The 19,513-nt window shown below is 39.7% G+C and overlaps 1 protein-coding gene across 1 annotated transcript in view; it reads right to left on the bottom strand.

Moving 5' to 3' along the window:
• Positions 1 to 7,037: 7,037 nt before the first annotated feature.
• PKHD1L1 (PKHD1 like 1) overlaps positions 7,038 to 19,513 on the bottom strand; it is a 153,143-nt gene continuing 140,667 nt past the window's right edge. The window contains exons 74-78 of the mRNA XM_059042747.2: positions 15,046 to 15,197; positions 14,289 to 14,435; positions 13,797 to 13,950; positions 9,262 to 9,510; positions 7,038 to 7,248 (exon numbers count right to left, since the gene is read on the bottom strand). Of these exons, the coding sequence (XP_058898730.1) occupies positions 9,269 to 9,510; positions 13,797 to 13,950; positions 14,289 to 14,435; positions 15,046 to 15,197 (695 nt within the window). The 3' untranslated portion in view covers positions 7,038 to 7,248; positions 9,262 to 9,268. The remainder of the gene's footprint in view (positions 7,249 to 9,261; positions 9,511 to 13,796; positions 13,951 to 14,288; positions 14,436 to 15,045; positions 15,198 to 19,513) is intronic.

Raw genomic sequence — 19,513 nt, 5'->3', positions numbered from 1 at the left:
CATGGAAATGTGTTGGAAACAAAGCAATAAAATCAATGAAAGCTCTTAGGCATACAGGTTTATCCTCTTCAAGTCCCTGAATCTTCTTTTAGCTCACAACAAGGAATAGTGCTTCTAAGGAAAACAGAGGTGAATTTTGTGTCATCAGCAAACAGAAATAGACATATTTATTAGTAACACGTTAAAAAGGGGAAAAGAGGAAGGAACACTCAACTTTGAAACTGAGCTGAGTTCACCCCCCACCTCTTTTGCCTCTTTGCTTTAAAGATATAGGGTGAAAGAGCAGCTATTAGAACAAAAGCACCTACAGCCCTACCCTTCCCTCTCCATGCTTTTTCTCACTACTCACTGGATATTTTTCTCAAAATAGTATCTTTTGCCAAATTTTGTCCATTTTTTCTCCTCAGTGTCTATTATTTTAGCACAGCAGGATTATCATAATGATCTTTGATCCTCTAGTTCAGCTCAGTATGTCACCGCATGATTAATAGAAATATTTTTCAAGCACATACTTCTTCATGCTAACGCTCCTGTTCAAAATAGAGATTTGTTGTTGTCCATTAATGCAAATTCACTTAGGAGGATACGTGTCTGACTGTTGCCTTTTTTTTTTTTTTTTTTTTGGCTGCGCAGTTTGTGGGATCTTAGTTCCCAGACCAGGGATTGATCCGGCGGCCCCTGAAGTGGAAGCAAGGAGTCTTACCCGCTGGACCGCCAGGGAAGTCCCTTGACTGTTGCTTTTTAATCTCTTAATTTCAAAGTGCTGCTCTTGGATCCTTCTCTGACCACCTCTGGCCCTTTAAAATATTAGACATATCAGCAATTCTTGTTAAAGGCATTTGTCTGTATAAGATGTACATTTCATACAGTGAAAATTACTCTCCTCCTCACAGTGAAATATGTAATCCTTGCTCTAATTTTAATTGGAAATTAAACCCTTTATAAGTGAGGATTAAATCCATATTATAATCATCCTAGAAATTTTCAGTATAAAGAACTTATTTATTTTCTCTCTTCCTAGGGAGAATTTACATGTATAAAGGATCATCTGCTTAAATACATACATTACCCTCAAGAAAAACCAAAGGAAAATATCTTGCCATACAGCCAGACACACTCATAAGTATCCTGCCCAAAAGGAATTATTTTTTTCTGCTCATAGGCACAGAGCCCATTACCATGGCAATCGTAACTAGTGGTCTCTAACTGGGTGTGAATTTTATACACTGTTATTTGAAATGTTAAGGCAGTAAGTCTAGGTAAAGTGCAATTTCTGTTATATTTTGGTAGGATTTCTTTATCTCAAAAATCTCATCGAGGAAAAGTTTCATCATGCTGTCTATTCACTTGCTTAATTAAACAGTTTACTCAACACTTACCATGGGCACAGTGTGTGCTAAGCAAGTTAGAGGAATCAATAGAACACACAGCCCTTAACTGAAAGGAATTTCCCTAATAAAATCAGCTTGTCAAGGGTAAACAGAATTCCTGGAAGAACAGTTTTTCCTAAAGAGCTTTCTAATTTTAGCATGATCTGAACATAATAACTAGAGTAGTGTATCAGAGCCTGCAACTAGTGTGGTAAGAGGTTTGTAGCTGGGCAGACTGCCCACAAGTATTCGAGTATCAGTACCTACTATAACACTGACAGCAGGCCCCTTCTTTTTTGGTCTTACACATTGTGTCTGTAGCAACTCTCTGGGGAGGCAAAGTTGGCGGGGATAAATCTTTATGTTTCTTTCACTAGGGATTGCACACTTCTTGTCAGCTGGTGCCAACCTGAGGAAGCTGAAAATGCCCACTGATGAGAATGGAAGAAGGGTGTGACCCTCCAATGGTTTCTTTTTTTTTAATGTTTTTAGATTTATTTATTTATTTATGGCTGCGTTGGGTCTTTGTTTCTGCGCGCGGGCTTTCTCTAGTTGCGGCAAGCCGGGGCTACTCTTCATTGCGGTGCGCAGGCTTCTCATTGCGGTGGCTTCTCTTGTTGCAGAGCACAGGCTCTAGGCGCGCGGGCTTCATTAGTTGCAGCCATGGGCTCAGTAGTTGTGGCTCGCGGGCTCTAGAGCACAGGCTCAGTAGTTATGGCACATGGGCTTAGTTGCTCCACGGTATGTGGGATCTTCCTGGACCAGGGATCAAACCCGTGTCCCCTGCATCGGCAGGCGGATTCTTAACCACTGGGCCATCTGGGAAGTTCCTCTCCAATGGTTTCTGATGGGTTTCCCAAACCAAATACACATGGATTCAGATCAACGTTTAAGCATCTCTGTTTTGGAGGATACAGATAATAACTTCAAAAGTGTATGAGCTGGGACTTCCCTGGTGGCGCAGTGGTTAAGAATCTGCCTGCCAATGCAGGGGACACGGGTTCGAGCCCTGGTCCGGGAAGATCCCACATGATACAGAGCAACTAAGCCCTTGTGCCACGACTACTGAACCTACGCTCTAGAGCCTGCGAGCTGCAAATACTGAAGCCCACACGCCTAGGGCCCGTGCTCCACAACGAGACAAGCCACCGCAGTGAGAAGCCTGCGCACTTCAACGAAGAGCAGCCCCCGCTTACCGCAACTAGAGAAAGCCTGCGCGCAACAACGAAGACCCAACACAGCCACACACAAAAAAAATGTATGAGCTATTTGAAACAATGTCCTTGCCCTGGCATTGCCTCTGCCCACATTCCTCTGCAGAAAGGATGAATTCCCTATTCTCTTGTTCTTTTCATGTTTTGCCACCTCGGGAATCTGTTGAAACCAGGAGATGTATCAGTTAGGGTTAGGACTCTGGCCGAGTAGCAATGAAACCCTGAAAGAGCAAAGGCTGGTATGGTCAGGGGCCCAGACTCTTTTTACCTGAGTTCTCTCTACCCTCCCCAAAGGGGCTGGCATTTGTTTTCCTGGTGCAAGGAGACATCTTGCTCCATCAGGCAGGAAAAACAGGAAAGTATGAAGGAGGGCAAAAGGGATACAGAATAGCCATGTTTTAAGGAAAATTCCTAGAATATGTCCCAAGATCGTTTATAAAAACTCACTGTACACAAATTGGTCATTTCTCGCTGCACGCACTGCTGAGAAAGTCTTTGTTCTTCGTGGCCCTGTACCTGGCCAGTGATTCTAATAATTAACACTCACACTGTGTTCATTACATGCTAGGTACTGTTCTGGTACAATAAGGAGCCTAATGGTTTATGGGCCAGCGAATGACATAATATAGGCAACATTATGGTTATAACAATAACAGGACTGGCTACCTTTTACTGAGAGCTTACCACCTGTTGGGTACTGGGTTAGGTGCCTTATATATGATAATCGGTCCTCAAATACCACACTGCAAGGCAGGTATTTCCCACATTTTATAGGTGAAGATACTGAAAATAAAGGAGAGGAAGAATTTGCCTGAGGGCATAGAGGTGGCAAAATTTAAACTAGAATTTGAACATGAATTTGGACCTAAATATGTTTTTCTAAAAACTCTCTTCACAGGGAAACACTTTCTCCTGCTTGGGGAAAACTGGGAGGCAATTAAATGTTGGAGCTGAGATCTGGAGTTAGATTTGAATCCCAGCTTTACCATTAAAAGCTCTGTGAACTGGGGCATTTAATTTAATCTTTTTATGTATTGTTTCCTCATCTGGAAAAGGGGATAATATCTTCATAGCATAAATGTAAGGAAAGAGTTCATGTAGAACACTCAGTGTAGTAAAGATGTGGTAAATCTTTAATTATTGTTATTGTTATTACTATTAGTAGTAGTACTAGTAGTATTTTAGCTAGCACTCTTCAGGATAAAATGGAGAAGAGGTAAAAGTAGGTAGACCACCTAGAAATCATTGCAATGATCAGAAGGTGATGCAGCTGAGAAAAGAGTAGAGACAATAGTACAAGATATACATGTTTTACTTATTATCAGAAATACAGGAAGGTATTCTTACTACCTCTTTATTCTCTCTTCCTTATATTGACCAAAATGGGAACATCATATTTACTTTATGAATCTTTCAGATCCTGGAGAAACAGTACTAACACACAAAGTATTTTTAAATGACTTGCTCAACAGCTAAATACCCACTTGTTACATTTAGAAGTATTTTTAAAAATTTAAACACAAATTTCTAAGACAGGATTGTTCAGAGAAACATTATTTAAAAAAAAAAAAAAAAAGTGGCCAGCTTGTGAATGAAGGCTATGTGAAGCCATATTGCCCACGAATTTTTAACAATTAGGCATTTTAAAAACTAGTAGTTAAAATTGTAATTTATCTGGCATAAATAATTATGGGTATGTACTATAATAACTTTAGAAAAATTTTAAAAGCAGACAGCCAGAAACTTAAAGAAGTTAAATCAGGAACTTTTTGACAAAGTCTGTGGCTGAGAAGCAAAAATTTAGAAATTCCTTTTATTCTCAAATGACTTGTATTAGTGAAACCCAGTCTCCTTAAAACGGAGCTCCCCTGTGAAGTTTATAGTTTATCTAAAACTTTATTCCCTTTCTTGTCCTACCCCTGTTCCCCTCAGGATGAAGGAGTATCAAAGAAAAAGGGCGACTGAAACCAAGCAGAACCCTGTGGGGCCTTCCCAGGTACAAAAGCCCCTCCATGTCCCCCATTTCTTATTTGCAGAAAAAAAGGCTTTAGGCTCCTAGGCCTTTGCTAAGTTCCAAAGAGCAGACTGGAGCAGTTAATGATTAGAACAACAGAGTCACAGACTCGACTCCTAGTTCCTGTTGAAGGAATATAAATAACAATCAGATGCATATCTATGAGTTGTTTAGTAAAAACTAAGACAACCCCCCCCCCCCCCCGCCCCCAACCAGTGGAGGATGGTGAATACATGCTGACCACAAGCACATAGACCCTAGACCGACTGGAGCCACCAACCAATGAGATTCCGGAAACATCACCTCACCACCAACCAATGAGCCAGAATGTCCAGGAGCTGACCAGGCATCCTAAGACCCTCTTCGCTAACACTTGCTTAAAAGCCATCGGGGAGTTTGGGAGTCTTTTGAACGTGAGCTGCCTTTCTCTTTGCTTGGCACCCTGCAAATAAATCCTTACTTTGCAGCAAACATCCCCTGTCAGAGTTTGGCTTTTTGTGCCGCAGGCCCACAAGCCCTTGTTCTGTTACATTAGAAAAGTTCTTTATTAAAAATCTATGGAAATTTTTTGACAAATAGTTTCCAGTGGACTGAATTAAAACTTGAGGTAAGGAAGGACTACAGATAGTGGCCAATTTTGTGGCTTTCACAGTGTTCAGATGTGAAGAATATGTTTGCATCTCCCAGAAACTGAATGTAGGAATTTGTTCCATAGATGCTACAATTGTAGTTCTTGGAATTCAGTTTTCTCAGTGAAAGGAAATGTCCTGAAATGGAGAGTAAACTGAATTTGCATTGGAAAACTTGATTTTTAAGTCCTTCTTGTTGGGTCTCTCTCTCCTCCTCCCCACTTTAGTCATAGAGCTTTCTCATCCCTCTGAGGTTGGAACAGAGGGAAGTATGAGTCCTCAGTTAACCAGTGGTGTGGTCTAATTCGTGCTCTCTGGACATGAAAGCTGTTCCTACTGAAGGGAGTGTACTGGTGCTCCAGGAACATGAGACAGCTTCTTGATTTCCCCGCGCTCCATGCCTCATTCATCCACTAAACAGTGAGTCTGCATCTACTAGTGCCAGACATTTCGTAAGAGGGCAAGAGAAATGCTTACTAAGGAAGAGCCTTACTGCCTTCAAGGAACTCACTATCTAATGGTATTTCAGCCTTTGTTCTTACCACCACACCTTCTGTCAGGACACTCTTTCTTGGCTAATCTCATGCTTTATTCCTCACCACTCATTTCAGGCATCATATTCTTCTGGAATCTGTCCCTCACCCACCTCCATCCTCATAGGATGCTCCTACCCCCAGCCACGCGCCCCTCCTCTGTGCCCCTACAGCACCCTATGTCTCTTTCTCTCACATACGATACTGTATCTCTGTGTTTTGTGTATCACCTTTTCCACCACTATTTCCTCAGCTACCTTGTAGACTCTTGGAAGGTGAAGACAGCATCTTATTCCTTGTGGTCTTCTCACTAGAATGCCTGGTATCTAGCAAATGTTAAATAGATGTTTGTTCGACTGAACAAAATGCCAAATATATACAAAGATATTTGGATTTACTACATGGTAAATGTTCATAATTTTTTGTTAAGCAAGGTTAACAATGACCTGGGGCGAGCATTCTAGGAAATGGTACACAGTAGAAAAAGCTCTGGGCTTTGTTGAATTCTCTCAGTTGTTCCAAATGCTTCCTGAGTGTCACTTGCTGGAAAGTAACTTTTGTGAATACCAACTCTACTTGCTCAGGACATGGCCACAAAGCCTTGATTGGGGTTATTCCTCTAAATATAGCATTTCCTTTAGACTTTTCTGAGTAAAAAGTGCCATTTTTATAGTATGAGAGCTTTTGGTTAGTTTAGCTACATTAATTTGTGGCTTTTTTTTTTTTTGCATTCCCTAATTTTATCCTCTTGAAAATAAGTATCTCTTCTGGTGTAGCCTGGGGTTACAAGAGGTCACACTCTTAGTAGTGACAGTTTTGAGTGGCAAGGAGGGGTAAGCAGAGGAGTCTGGACTTGTTCAAACAAGGGACACCAATGAAACTCTTCTTGGACAACTGGTCAGGGTTGGCAGGCTCAGAAATCTAGGATAATCTAGAATTCCTGGGATTCCTGTGAATCTGAAAAACAGCAACTTAAGACAATCTGAAATGAGATTGTCTAAAACAATTTCTCCAAAATCCTTAGAAATTAAAATGGCTTAGATCTTTGAAAATTAGAGTCTTATGAATGGATAGAGAAAAACAGATCCCTCGGTACATACAAAAATTCAGAATGCTTCCAATCTGATCTAAAGAAGTTAAGTCAAAACTGGAAAGCTCTTTCAACTATTTAAAGTATTTCGTGATTTGTTGGTACAGCAACTTGGAGGTGGTATATCTGCTTACAAATCAAAAATTTCTAAAAGTTTTTTTTTGATGAAATAAGTACATACAAACATAAGGAATCAAAAGAAATTTGTATTTTGAAGAAATTTGATTTTTGTGATTAAAACTAAGTAATACATTTTATATATTACAAAAATATTTTTAGTATATTTTCTTGAAAATGCTACAGACTTTTTCTTGTTGTGCAACAAAATAGCTCTTAAATAAGCAGTTCTTGTATTTGTGTTTTCAACCTGTTCTTCAGAATAGCACTTCAGTTGCTTCCTGAAAAGCGAAAACAATACAAATATTTTTAAGAAAATATAGTGTGATTTTAAAATATGTTTTCTTAATTTTAACTTTTTCTAATATTTCATGGTATGGTTAATAAGGCAAAACAGTATTTCAGAGTTTACCAATTTAATGTGCTTTTGTGTGGAACCATGGTGAGAGAATAGTGGTGCTTATATATTGTATTTTTCACATTCAAGTTTTGTCATTTTATTTAGTGTAATTTCATAACTCTCTTAAAAGTAAAATACTGTTAATTCAGAATGCAAAGTTATAAGAAACCCATAATTTCATTTCATCAATGGGCTATGACTTGAACGTGCCCCACCCCCAAATTCATATGTTTTAAAGCCTAATGTCCAATGTGATGGTATTAGGAGGTAGAGCCTTTGACAGGTGCTTAGGTCTTGAGGGTGGAGCCCTCATGAATGGGATTAGTATTTTTATAAGAGACCCCACAGAACCACCCCCCTTACACCACGTAAAGATACAGTGACAAGTCTGCAACCCAGAAGAGGGGCCTCATTTGACCATGCTGGCACCCTGACCTCAGACTTCGGCCTCCAGAATTGTGAGAAATAAATTTCTGTTGTTTTTAAGCCACTCAGCCTTTGGTATTTTGTTATAGCAGCCTGAAAGGACTAAGACAATAGTGTTTAAGTCTTCTTATGTCTTAACTGAAGAATGATAGATTATTTAGTAGCAAAGGGGAAGCTGTTGATTAACTTTTTATCTGGAAAAAATGTCCTAAAAAACACCAAGAAGAATATCATTTACTAATGACTTGAAAATAGAATTTTCTGAATTTTGTAAAGTCCCTAAGTTGTCAAGTACAAGTAGGAAGAAAGTCAGTGAAGATAATTAGGAAAAAAATTCATTTAATAAGGAAACACAAAATGAACAAATATATAATAAGGAGTACTTATACCTTATATTTTAATGCTTCTGGGAAGAAACAAATGAACTTAAGCAATACCTATCATGCTATTATAAAATAGACAACAAGTTTTACTTTTATTAGAATTCTGGAGACAGGAAAACAGGCATTAAAATACAATAACTTGTGTGTTGGTCTTTACCTTTTGTCCCTCAGCTCCAAACCCACCCTGCTCTATTAGCTTTAAGAGGCCAGGGCTGGGTCTCTTCAAACCGTCCTTCTCCCCCTTGACAGCTGGTTTCTAATTAGTTTCTACCATGAGGAGGGAAGAATGGATTATTTCTTCCTGAAGTCCCAGCCTCCAGTTCTGCTACTCCCAGAACCAGCCTTATTGTGTCCTTTCATCCTGACCTTATTTATTTTTAAATTTAAAATCTAGTCTTGGCTTCTACTACTGAAATACTTCAGTATTCTTCTAAATTATTAGCCCATCTCAAATTCACGGCAACTCGTGGCCACAGCGAATGGTTCAGGAATGGGTATGTGGCCCAAGCCAGATCAATGGCATAGCTTTGGGACTTTTGCTGGAAGTGCTGGGAAAGAGGTTTGCTCTTTCTGGATTAGCTGTTGGGCCGGTAGACTGCAAACATGAAGATGCTGGTGGTACCTGTACCGTGAGGGGTGGGGAGCCTGATGAAGAGTCTGCCTGGGAGTGAATCTGCCACCAAGAAGAGTGGAGCTGAGAGACGGAGGGACACAGGTTCTAGATGATGTCATTTGAGCCCTTGGTTCTCACTATGGCAGAAATCAGACTACTTCTGGACTTCTCAATTAAGTGAGTTCACTTCACTGCCTAAACCAATTGGAGCTGAGCTTCTGCCCTTTGCAACTGAAAGAGTCCTGATGTAACCTGCATTTCTCATTCCCCGCACTCTTATACGCCATCCTACAACGTGAATAACATTTCCGTAGGGTGGTCTTGTCTCTACCATTGAAGCTCTAACTTTCTCAATGTCTGAGATCGTGTCTTTCTGTCTGTGGTGCTATGCTGCACTCGGTCTTTACTTAGTAAACATTTTCTGGTACCTCAGTATGTGGAGACAAACATAGAAAAAGTGAACTGTGCTTACCGAGAATTCAGTTCAAAATCAAAACTGCAGTCGTAAATATTTCCAAGAGCAACACTCTTCCCACCAGACAGCTAACTACTGTAGTCACTCTCTGGGCAGCTGTGCCCACAGTAGACACTTTGCTGTTGCTGCTGCCATTGTCACTGCTGCCGCTGCCACTGCTAGAGACAGACTGCGCCGCTAGGCTGAAAGTCCTGGACTCCACCCGAACGACGTCATCCAGGATAAATTGAATCTTAAAATTTTTTCCTAGGGCAAAAAAAAAATCATCACAGTGTCTGACTTCCTTTTATTATTTGTTTGTTTTCATACAATTCCAGTTGGGTTTTCACGGACTTACAAATGCTGTATAACCCCTAACGAAGTATTTTTGGAAATTGAGTCAAATAAATTAAAGTATGAACAAGTGTAGAGAGGGTCTCAGAGTCAGAAGAGTTCTATCTGCCCAACAACTATGGACAGGAGGACTCTGGGTAGATTTTCTTTCTGCAGTATCAGTACCTACTTCTTAGGGGTTCTTTCCTAGTGCCCAGAGGCTGTTTGAAATGAAGGACAGTAGGGAAGGGAGGTGAGGGTGCTGAACCTCTGTCTGATCCCCATACACTTGACCGGGGAGTGAAGAAGCTGCAGCCTCAGTTGGGGGAGGTGGGGATGGATACTGACCTTTTTATTTTGAAAAACTTCAAACGTAAGAGTTGAAAGCATAGTACCACAAACACCCATATACCCTCGACTTAGACTCAACCATTTTTAACTGTTTTCCACATTTGCTTTAAGTCAGATGCTATTTTCGTGTTGCAAGATCGTGTGATCCCTTTCCTTTTACCCAAGGTAGACAAGCTTGAGGAAACACAGGTTAGATATATTTAGAGTGTGAAACACTCATCTAAATATTTCTTAATCCATATGTTAAATCTTCCCACAGTTTTGAGTATCAGTTAACCAATATATTTTTCCATGATGTAATTTCTTCTTGGACTACTGCTATCATTAATAGTGGTTACCGTAAAATAGATCGCTAGTGGGAAGCAGCCACATAGCACAGGGAGATCAGCTCAGTGCTTTGTGATCACCTAGAAGGGTGGGAGGGAGACTCAAGAGGGAGGAGATATGGGGATATCTGTATGCATATAGCTGATTCACTTTGTTATACAGCAGAAACCAACACACCATTGTAAAGCAATTGTACTCCAATAAAGATGTAAAAAATAATAAAAATTAAGTGAACTGCCAAACTAAAAAAAAAAAAAAAAAAAAAGTAGTTACCATACAGAGCAGAATGTGCAAAACTTGGCATAATTCCAAAGTTTTCATTCTTCTGGTTTTTTTCTATTATCTTAAAAAACTAATTTCTGTTTTCATTCATCTTTTCTTTTTCAGGAGAGAATGTATTGACCACATTGTGCTTTCTATAGCAATGCATTCTATAACTTTCAAGGTGGAAAGACATTGTTCCGTAGAATATTCTGCCACTGTTACAATTCATGACAATTGTGTTTTTAAGTCTTTCCTTTTTTTCAGTTTGAAAAACCTGAATTTTTGTGGCAGGTATATTTTTTCTTGAAGATTTTGATGTGCGAAGAATTTAGACATTTTTGCTTTGCTTTTATGTTTTTTTCTCCTGCAGTATTGTGAGGAATGCCAAGCTAGGCTAGTGGAGAGGCCACTCCATGGAGGAGAAGTGAAGAACTCAGCCAAAATCCGAGATCAAAACCTCGGTGACACAACTCCAATCAAGCCATCCCAGCTGAAGGCCCAGACATCATCAAACAGAGATGAACCATCCCAAATTCCTGACCCACATTATTGTGAGCAAATGAAATCGTTGTTGTTTTGAGCCATTAGATCTAGGGCTGGTTTGTTAAGTAGCATTAGAAACTGAAACAAGTGCTGTGTATCACATAGGTTGCTCAGTAAACATGTCCCAAATGTTATTATCCTTTAGTAATATTATTTTAATCCAGATTGCTCAAAAGATGCATCTCAGCTGTTTATTTTCTTCTTCCACTTTTTTCTTACCTAATTCTCCCATTTTTATTTTCTGTGTGAGAAACTACAACCCATGCCTTCTCTACCTGGTGGCCCCTGCTTTGCTCTTTTCAGAGCTATAAGTAGAAGAGGGTGTGGTGCCACAGGGTCAGGCTAGCCTAATCTGCAAGGGGATTTCCCACAGTGCAGTAATTAAGTGGGATACCTACTAGCAAGTGTACAAGAAAGATGCTTTATTCATTTTCTTGCATATGCTTTGTTGTTACTGCAGTTTTATAGTTAATCTAAAAACTGGCTAACTGATTTTAAAATAATAAAGAAATGACTATATTTGACCTTCCTTACTATACACAACCAGAGAACTGAAACCCTACACTTGATGGAAAAAAAGCAAGACAGAAAGCAAGAAATAAGGAAGGAAGGAAGGGAGGCAGGCAGGCAGGAAAGAAGGGAATTAGAAACAATGACTGTTCTCCATAGCAAATAAGATAGACACTCCAAGGGAAGCTTTGAACTCTTAAAGAAAATATAGTGGATAAAAGTAGAGCACTATTTTGTTATCACAAAAACGTCAAAACCTACATTACTGCTTCAGCACTCCAGTGACCCTGGTTACTTTGGAACATTGCCTTTGGAAGTGGTAGTTTGGAGACCTTGATCCTCAGGTTGGGTCTTTGTCACCGCGCACCTCTTGAGTCCACCTTCCTGGGGAGGTGGGCAACCTTCTCTCAGGCAGGGTTCTTGTCAAGTGCCTCATTTCCCATAAAAGGGTCCCAGTCCTACCGCCATTTAGGCTGACTGTTAGCGAATTAGGCTCTGTCCTTAGTCACCAGGCTTACTGGACACTCCAGGTACTTGTCCCAGAGCATAATGTTGAACTCATTGCCACTGGATTCCCATCAAACTCTAGGTTGAGATATTGTTGCCCAGTAGGCAGATCAAACTCATGTGGTGTAGGGCATCATCAAAGCACAAGGAAACAACAAATAAGGAAAAAATTCTTTTGGAATGATTTTAGCTTTTGATATTTAGTTCTTATGGGAAAAAAACAGATTATTGTTAGATATTCTTTAACTTCTCTTACTCTTTACTTTGGCTATTATTCTGACCTTTAGGATGTGTGTGTGTGTGTGTTTGAAATAACAGTGGTTAGAAGAGTGAGGACCACGATAAAACTTTTTCAGGAGTTAGGGCCTATAAAGGTTGAGGTAAACAGATTAATGGAGGCCTGTCTCCAGTACAAGGAGTCTATTTCATTCTTTTCTTTTTTTTTCAGTTTGTAGCTATTTAATGATGAGGTAAAATTTGTTAAATCTGGGGATTGTTTGAACTTCAGAGGAGGCTGATCCAGTGGCTCTATGTTGTCCTTGATGACCTGATTTTTCTGCCTTCCATGGGTAAGCATCATCATAAGGCTGTTTTCTCTCATGGTGTATTTCATTCTTTTCGATACTGAATAATCTATCATCAGTAGAGACCTGTTTTTTGGACATATTTTTGCCTTGGTAGAAAGGCTTTTACCAGTTGGAGTTATGCCATCAATCCATATGAAGATAATATAAGAAACCTCACTGTGGAAGTTATGACTGTATTTACTGTTGAAGATATCATGTATTTACATGTTGACGATATCATGAGTATACTTCATGAGAACTCAAAGGAGACATCTGTTCTGGCCTCAGAGCAAGTTGTGATTCTCCACAGCAACTGGTCTATCTGCAGAGGACTGTGAATCATGGTAACATCATGTTTTCTCCTTGCATTGGCTTTCAGAAAGACTAGAATCCATCTTCCAGCCCAACTCTGAACTTTTGCATGGGCCATTAAAATTATATGACGCTATATTATCCTTTCTTCTCTTGAATTTGAAAAATCGATATATTTTCTTATTATAAATGTAATACATACATAGTGAGAAAATTTAGAAAAATACACACATGGATAAAGAAGAAAATACGAATCATGATATAATTTTGATGTACATCCTCAAGTTACCTGTTTATTTTATTTTATTTATTTATCTTTGGCCACAGTGGGTCTTCGTTGCTGCGCACGGGCTTCCTCTAGTTGCAGGGAGTGGGGGCTACTCTTCGTCATGGTGCGCAGGCTTCTCATTGCAATGGCTTCTCTCATTGCAGAGCATGGGCTCTAGGCACGCGGGCTTCAGTAGTTGTGGCACGTGGGCTCAGTAGTTGTGGCTCGCGGGCTCTAGAGCACAGGCTCAGTAGCTGTGGCACACGAGCTTAGTTGCTCCGTGGCATGTGGGATCTTCCCGAAACGGGACTCGAACCCATGTCCCCTGCATTGGCAGGCGGATTCTTAACCATTGTGCCACCAGGGAAGCCCAAGTTACCTGTTTTAATTCTCTTAATTGCTTATTTTATTTTTCACTTTGTTTTGCATATTAAATATATTTTTGTAAGCTAGAAATTCTGATTTCTATAATTTATTGACCAGTGTAGTATAACCACTTTGTTCATTAAAAGGAAATTATAATTGTCCCTATTTATGGGTATATATGTGAGGATCCAAAATAGTACACTCACCTGTTCTAAGAAGAGTAAGATCTGTGTAGTTGGCCCAACAGCTGCTAAATGGAATTGTTGTATTTCCACTAAGACCACTGATTTGGTTATTACTGGAGTCCTTTAGTACGGCCTTCAAAGTCAGTGAAGTAATCCCAACTGATACACAATTACTCTAAAGAAAAAAATAGTAGAGAAATATAACAATTGTCCTGTTCCCATGCTGTTTTTAAGAAAGATATTTGGAACTTTATTTTTTTTAATGCCTCATTTCAAATTTTAAATCTATAGAAGCTCCTTTTCCTGCACAAAGAGTTTGGGCAGTGGAGCAAATTCACTGAAAAGAAACATTTTTAAAACAGTAAAAGATGATAGTCATAGATATTAGTCCAACTTTGAAGAGGCAGTACAATCCTTAGGTTGCCAGTCTACCAGGATTTGTGAAGTCAGTTCACCCTCCAGAATTTATAGCTTAATTCTTCCACTTAAATAAATCTTTGAGTTATAACTTACATCAGAATCTACTGCCTTTACGGAAGGTTGCTGAGAAAATGGCTGTCCCAGCTGTGTTGCCACCGGCTGAGTGATCACTGACAGCGAGGACAAAAAGGCCACATGATGAACCGGAAATGCAAACCTTTCAACCGGTTGGGCAGTCACCTGTAAATGGTCATGAGTGATGAAGTGGTTTTCACATGATAAACTACATTCAGTAGCAAACTCAACTTAGCCAGGCTAAATGTTATATCATTGTTTATTTAAAAGTATGTTACGGTTTCCCTGGTGGCGCAGTGGTTGGGAGTCCGCCTGCCGATGCAGGGGGCGCGGGTTCGTGACCCGGTCCGGGAAGATCCCACATGCCGTGGAGCGGCTGGGCCCGTGAGCCATGGCCACTGAGCCTGTGCATCCGGAGCATGTGCTCCGCAACGGAAGAGGCCACAACACTGAGAGGCCCACGTACCACCAAAAAAAAAAGTATGTTTAATACGTTAAGTCAATATTATTATAATATTTCCTCTAGAGCAAATTTATGATGCATTGTTGTAAATAGTCAAAGCAAAGCACATTTTATACCAATACATAATTTTTAGAAGATATGCTCCTTTTTCAACTACTTTATCATTTTAGTAATACTGTAAAAAAATAACCAACAAAAAATTAGAAAGACATACCCTCCAAATTATTGTATTGAAATAGAAAAATAGTTAAAATAAGAAAGAAGCAATGTTTTAAATAGCTAAAATGCATTTTTCTAGTCACATTTTCTTACCTTAATCCAGCCAGAATCACTTGGACTGGGGATAGGACTGGTAATAGACATGGAAGAGATATTAAATCCAAGGATACTACTGGTTTTTCCTAAAATTACAGCTTGTCCAAGAGAACCAGCAATTTCTTGGAGTTCAGATACCTGCATCTGACCTATGAGGAAACAGTGTTATGACATGTGGATTATAAGAATATGGAATAGTGAGAACATATGAGAATATCTCACTGTCGTTTTTGTTTGTGCTGCTTGCTCCATCCAAATTATAGAATTCTACAGCTCTCTGACTGTACATGAGCTAAACATGACTAAGTCATACTAAGGAGGTCAGGAAAATAAAAAACTCAGTAGAATATGTCTCTTAAGCTGGAATTAAAGAAAAAACAAAGGTAGATAAAATAAATTCAAGAAAAATGAGTTAGAGCATGCTGAGAAAACTACTTTCCTATGTCATCTTTTGTTTAGAAGTGAAGCACTATCATGTATGTCTATCATGGCATATCACTTTTTAAAAATAGAATGTTAATTGTGGAATGGAAGGATAATTAACATAATCGAATTTATAGTATGAATTAATCAGTTGCTAACGTTAGCATTAAATTACTAACAAAAATTGTTATTTGCTCTGGACATTGACAATATTCAAGGTTAATTCTAACATTGTAGGTAGTTTCTGTTCCCTTTTTCTAGCTTGGCAGTTCCTCTTAAACCTACTGCCCCCCTAACGCTCCTTATGTCATGAAGGGACACCTCTACACGCTGTACTCCTTTTGTCAGAAGCCTGGAACTCTTGCCTGAACCCTTCCTCTACTTCACCTCTCCCCCACACCATTTAATCAGTTCTCAATTTCTAAATCTGCCTCCACTGCCCCAATCCTAGTTAACCCATCAGCAGCAGAGATACTAAAACAGCTTTTAAACTGGCTTTCTTGTATCCATTCCTTCCCTCTTGCACTCCGTTCCATACACTGTAGTCAGAGTGATCGTTTAAGAAACCGCAGCCAGGATGTGTTGGTGTACCGTTCCTACTATTCTAGCACCTTCCACATCCAGCGTCATAGCTTATGGACTTCAATCATTGAGCTTCTTCCATGAAAGGCTAAGCCCTGAAGCTTAGTGTGCTCGGGAAGAAGGAGGCAACGCTCTCGGGCAGCGGGTCTCACGCGACACTTTGAAAATCACACTCTTGGGGAATTTCAGTCCCTGTCCGTTGGAAAGGTCTCTTTGGTTGATTCTGACTCTTTGGGGTAAATGGCAGTTAGCGGGCTTCCTCCGCCACTCCCTCCACACACTCTCCTGCAAGATGGCTTCCCAGGTAGGAGGGCTCACGTGGCAGGAGTACAAAGGAGCTTCACGTCCATATGCTACTACTACCACCTCTCCTCACTGGTTTTCGGTGCAGGGTGGTCAGTCTGACCAGGCTGCACTGTTAACAGGTTCCCTCTGACCATTTGACGTGTGAAGGCATCCATTTCTGCCGACTGCCTTCCAGAAACCAAAGACCTTAACTTGAAGAGCTCTTATTCCTGACATGACTCTTTATCCAGAGGTCCCCTCAGTACTTAACTGCTTTCTAGGACATCTGGGAACTTCTGGATCTCCTGACACTATGTGAAGGCTATGGGGAGTTAGGAGTATTACTATGAATACATGCACATCTTTCTTGCCACTTCCCAATATTTTGCTGTGATGTCACTCCTTGCCAGGTGGTAGGGCTTTCCTCAAGACCTCAAACCCTACCCCAATCTAAGTCTGGGAAACAGGCCATTGATCTGTCCTTCCTCCTGCCCCTATTTCCACATTCTTAGACTGTATTATGCCTATATCTGGATAAATCTAACAAGATAAAACTGCTTTAAGGGAGTAGAGGGTGGGAGAAGTTGTGTGTGAAGCAGTTTAGATCACATATAGGAAATAAATCAGTTTCTTTGGATATCTGAGCGGCTAGTGTGGTAAATACTGGACCCCAATACATGTAAGGGCTTACCAGGGTTTTCTTTTCTTTTTTTTTTTTTTTTAACATCTTTATTGGAGTATAATTGCTTTACAATGGTGTGTTACTTTCTGCTTTATAACAAAGTGAATCAGTTATACATATACATATGTTCCTATATCTCTTCCCTCTTGCGTCTCCCTCCCTCCCACCCTCCCTATCCCACCCCTCTAGGTGGTCACAAACCACCTAGCTGATCTCCCTGTGCTATACAGCTACTTCTCACTAGCTATCTATTTTACATTTGGTAGTGTATATATGTCCATGCCACTTTGTCACAGCTTACCCTTCCCCCTCCCCATATCCTCAAGTCCATGCTCTAGTAGGTCTGTGTCTTTATTCCTGTCTTACCCCTAGGTTCTTCATGACCTTTTTTTTTCTCTTAGATTCCATATATATGTGTTAGCATACAGTATTTGTTTTTCTCTTTCTGACTTACTTCACTCTGTATGACAGACTCCAGGTCCATCCACCTCACTACAAATAACTCAATTTCGTTTCTTTTTATGGCTGAGTAATATTCCATTGTATACATGTGCCACATCTTCTTTATCCATTCATCTGTTGATGGACACTTAGATTGCTTCCATGTCCTGGCTATCGTAAATAGAGCTGCAATGAACATTTTGGTACATGACTCTTTTTGAATTATGGTTTTCTCAGGGTAAATGCCCAGTAGTGGGATTGCTGGGTCGTATGGTAGTTCTATTTGTAGGTTTTCAAGGAACCTCCATACTGTTCTTCATAGTGGCTGTATCAATTTACATTCCCACCAACAGTGCAAGAGGGTTCCTTTTTCTCCACACCCTCTCCAGCATTTATTGTTTCTAGATTTTTTGATGATGGCCATTCTGACCAGTGTGAGATATCTCATTGTAGTTTTGATTTGCATTTCTCTAATGATTAATGATGTTGAGCATTCTTTCATGTGTTTGTTGGAAATCTGTATATCTTCTCTGGAGAAATGTCTATTTAGGTCTTCTGCCCATTTTTGGATTGGGTTGTTTGTTTTTTTGTTATTGAGCTGCATGAGCTGCTTGTAAATTTTGGAGATTAATCCTTTGTCAGTTGCTTCATTTGCAAATATTTTCTCCCATTCTGAGGGTTGTCTTTTGGTCTTGTTTATGGTATCCTTTGCTGTGCAAAAGCTTTTAAGTTTCATTAGGTCCCATTTGTTTATTTTTGGTTTTATTATTTCCATTTCTCTAGGAGATGGGTCAAAAAGGATCTTGCTGTGATTTATGTCATAGAGTGTTCTGCCTATGTTTTCCTCTAAGAGTTTAATAGTGTCTGGCCTTACATTTGGGTCTTTAATCCATTTTGAGTTTATTTTTGTGTATGGTGTTAGGGAGTGTTCTAATGTCATACTTTAACATGTAGCTGTCCAGTTTTCCCAGCACCATTTATTGAAGAGGCTGTCTTTTCTCCACTGTATATTCTTGCCTCCTTTATCAAAGATAAGGTGACCATATGTGCGTGGGTTTATCTCTGGGCTTTCTATCTTGTTCCATTGAGCTATATTTCTGTTTTTGTGCCAGTACCATACTGTACTGATTACTGTAGCTTTGCAGTATAGTCTGAAGTCAGGGAGCCTGATTCCTCCAGCTCCATTTTTTGTTCTCAAGATTGCTTTGGCTATTCGGGGTCTGTTGTGTTTCCATACAAATTGTGAAATTTTTTGTTCTAGTTCTGTGAAAAATGCCAGTGGTAGTTTGATAGGGATTGCATTGAATCTGTAGATTGCTTTGGGTAGTAGAGTCACTTTCACAATGTTGATTCTTCCAATCCAAGAACATGGTATATCTCTCCATCTATTGTATCATCTTTAATTTCTTTCATCAGTGTCTTATAATTTTCTTCATACAGGTCTTTTGTCTCCTTAGGTAGGTTTATTCCTATTTTATTCTTTTTGTTGTAATGGTAAATGGGAGTGTTTTCTTAACTTCACTTTCAAATTTTTCATCACTAGTGTATAAGAATGCCAGAGATTTCTGTGCATTAATTTTGTATCCTGCTACTTTACCAAATTCATTGATTAGCTCTAGTAGTTTTCTGGTAGCATCTTTAGGATTCTCTGTATAGTATCATGTCATCTGCAAACAGTGACAGCTTTACTTCTTCTTTTGGATTCCTTTTATTTCTTTTTCTTCTCTGACTGCTGTGGCTAAAACTTCCAAAACTATGTTGAATAAGAGTTTACCAGGGATTTCTAAGAATCAGTGAGCAATCTATATATGTGGCATGGACCTGCTACAACTCCTAGACTAAATTAACAGACTATGCTGAGCCCAAAGCCCTGATTCTGTAGCTACAAGGAAATACAAGTTTGATGAAGGAAAGTAACCTATGACTGGGCAGAGAACATCACTGTAAGATCTGGTTGCAGCACAAGCCTATGCTTCCTGTTTCCTTCAACAAAGAGAGTTGATCAGCACTTCATTCCATTCATGCAAGCCTTTTCATAGGTTTATCCCCACA

This window comes from Kogia breviceps, chromosome 17 (assembly GCF_026419965.1).
Source record: "Kogia breviceps isolate mKogBre1 chromosome 17, mKogBre1 haplotype 1, whole genome shotgun sequence".
Classification (NCBI taxonomy): Eukaryota; Metazoa; Chordata; class Mammalia; order Artiodactyla; family Physeteridae; genus Kogia; species Kogia breviceps.
Note: the sequence above shows the minus strand (reverse complement) of the source record. Positions and strands in the feature narration are given on the sequence as shown.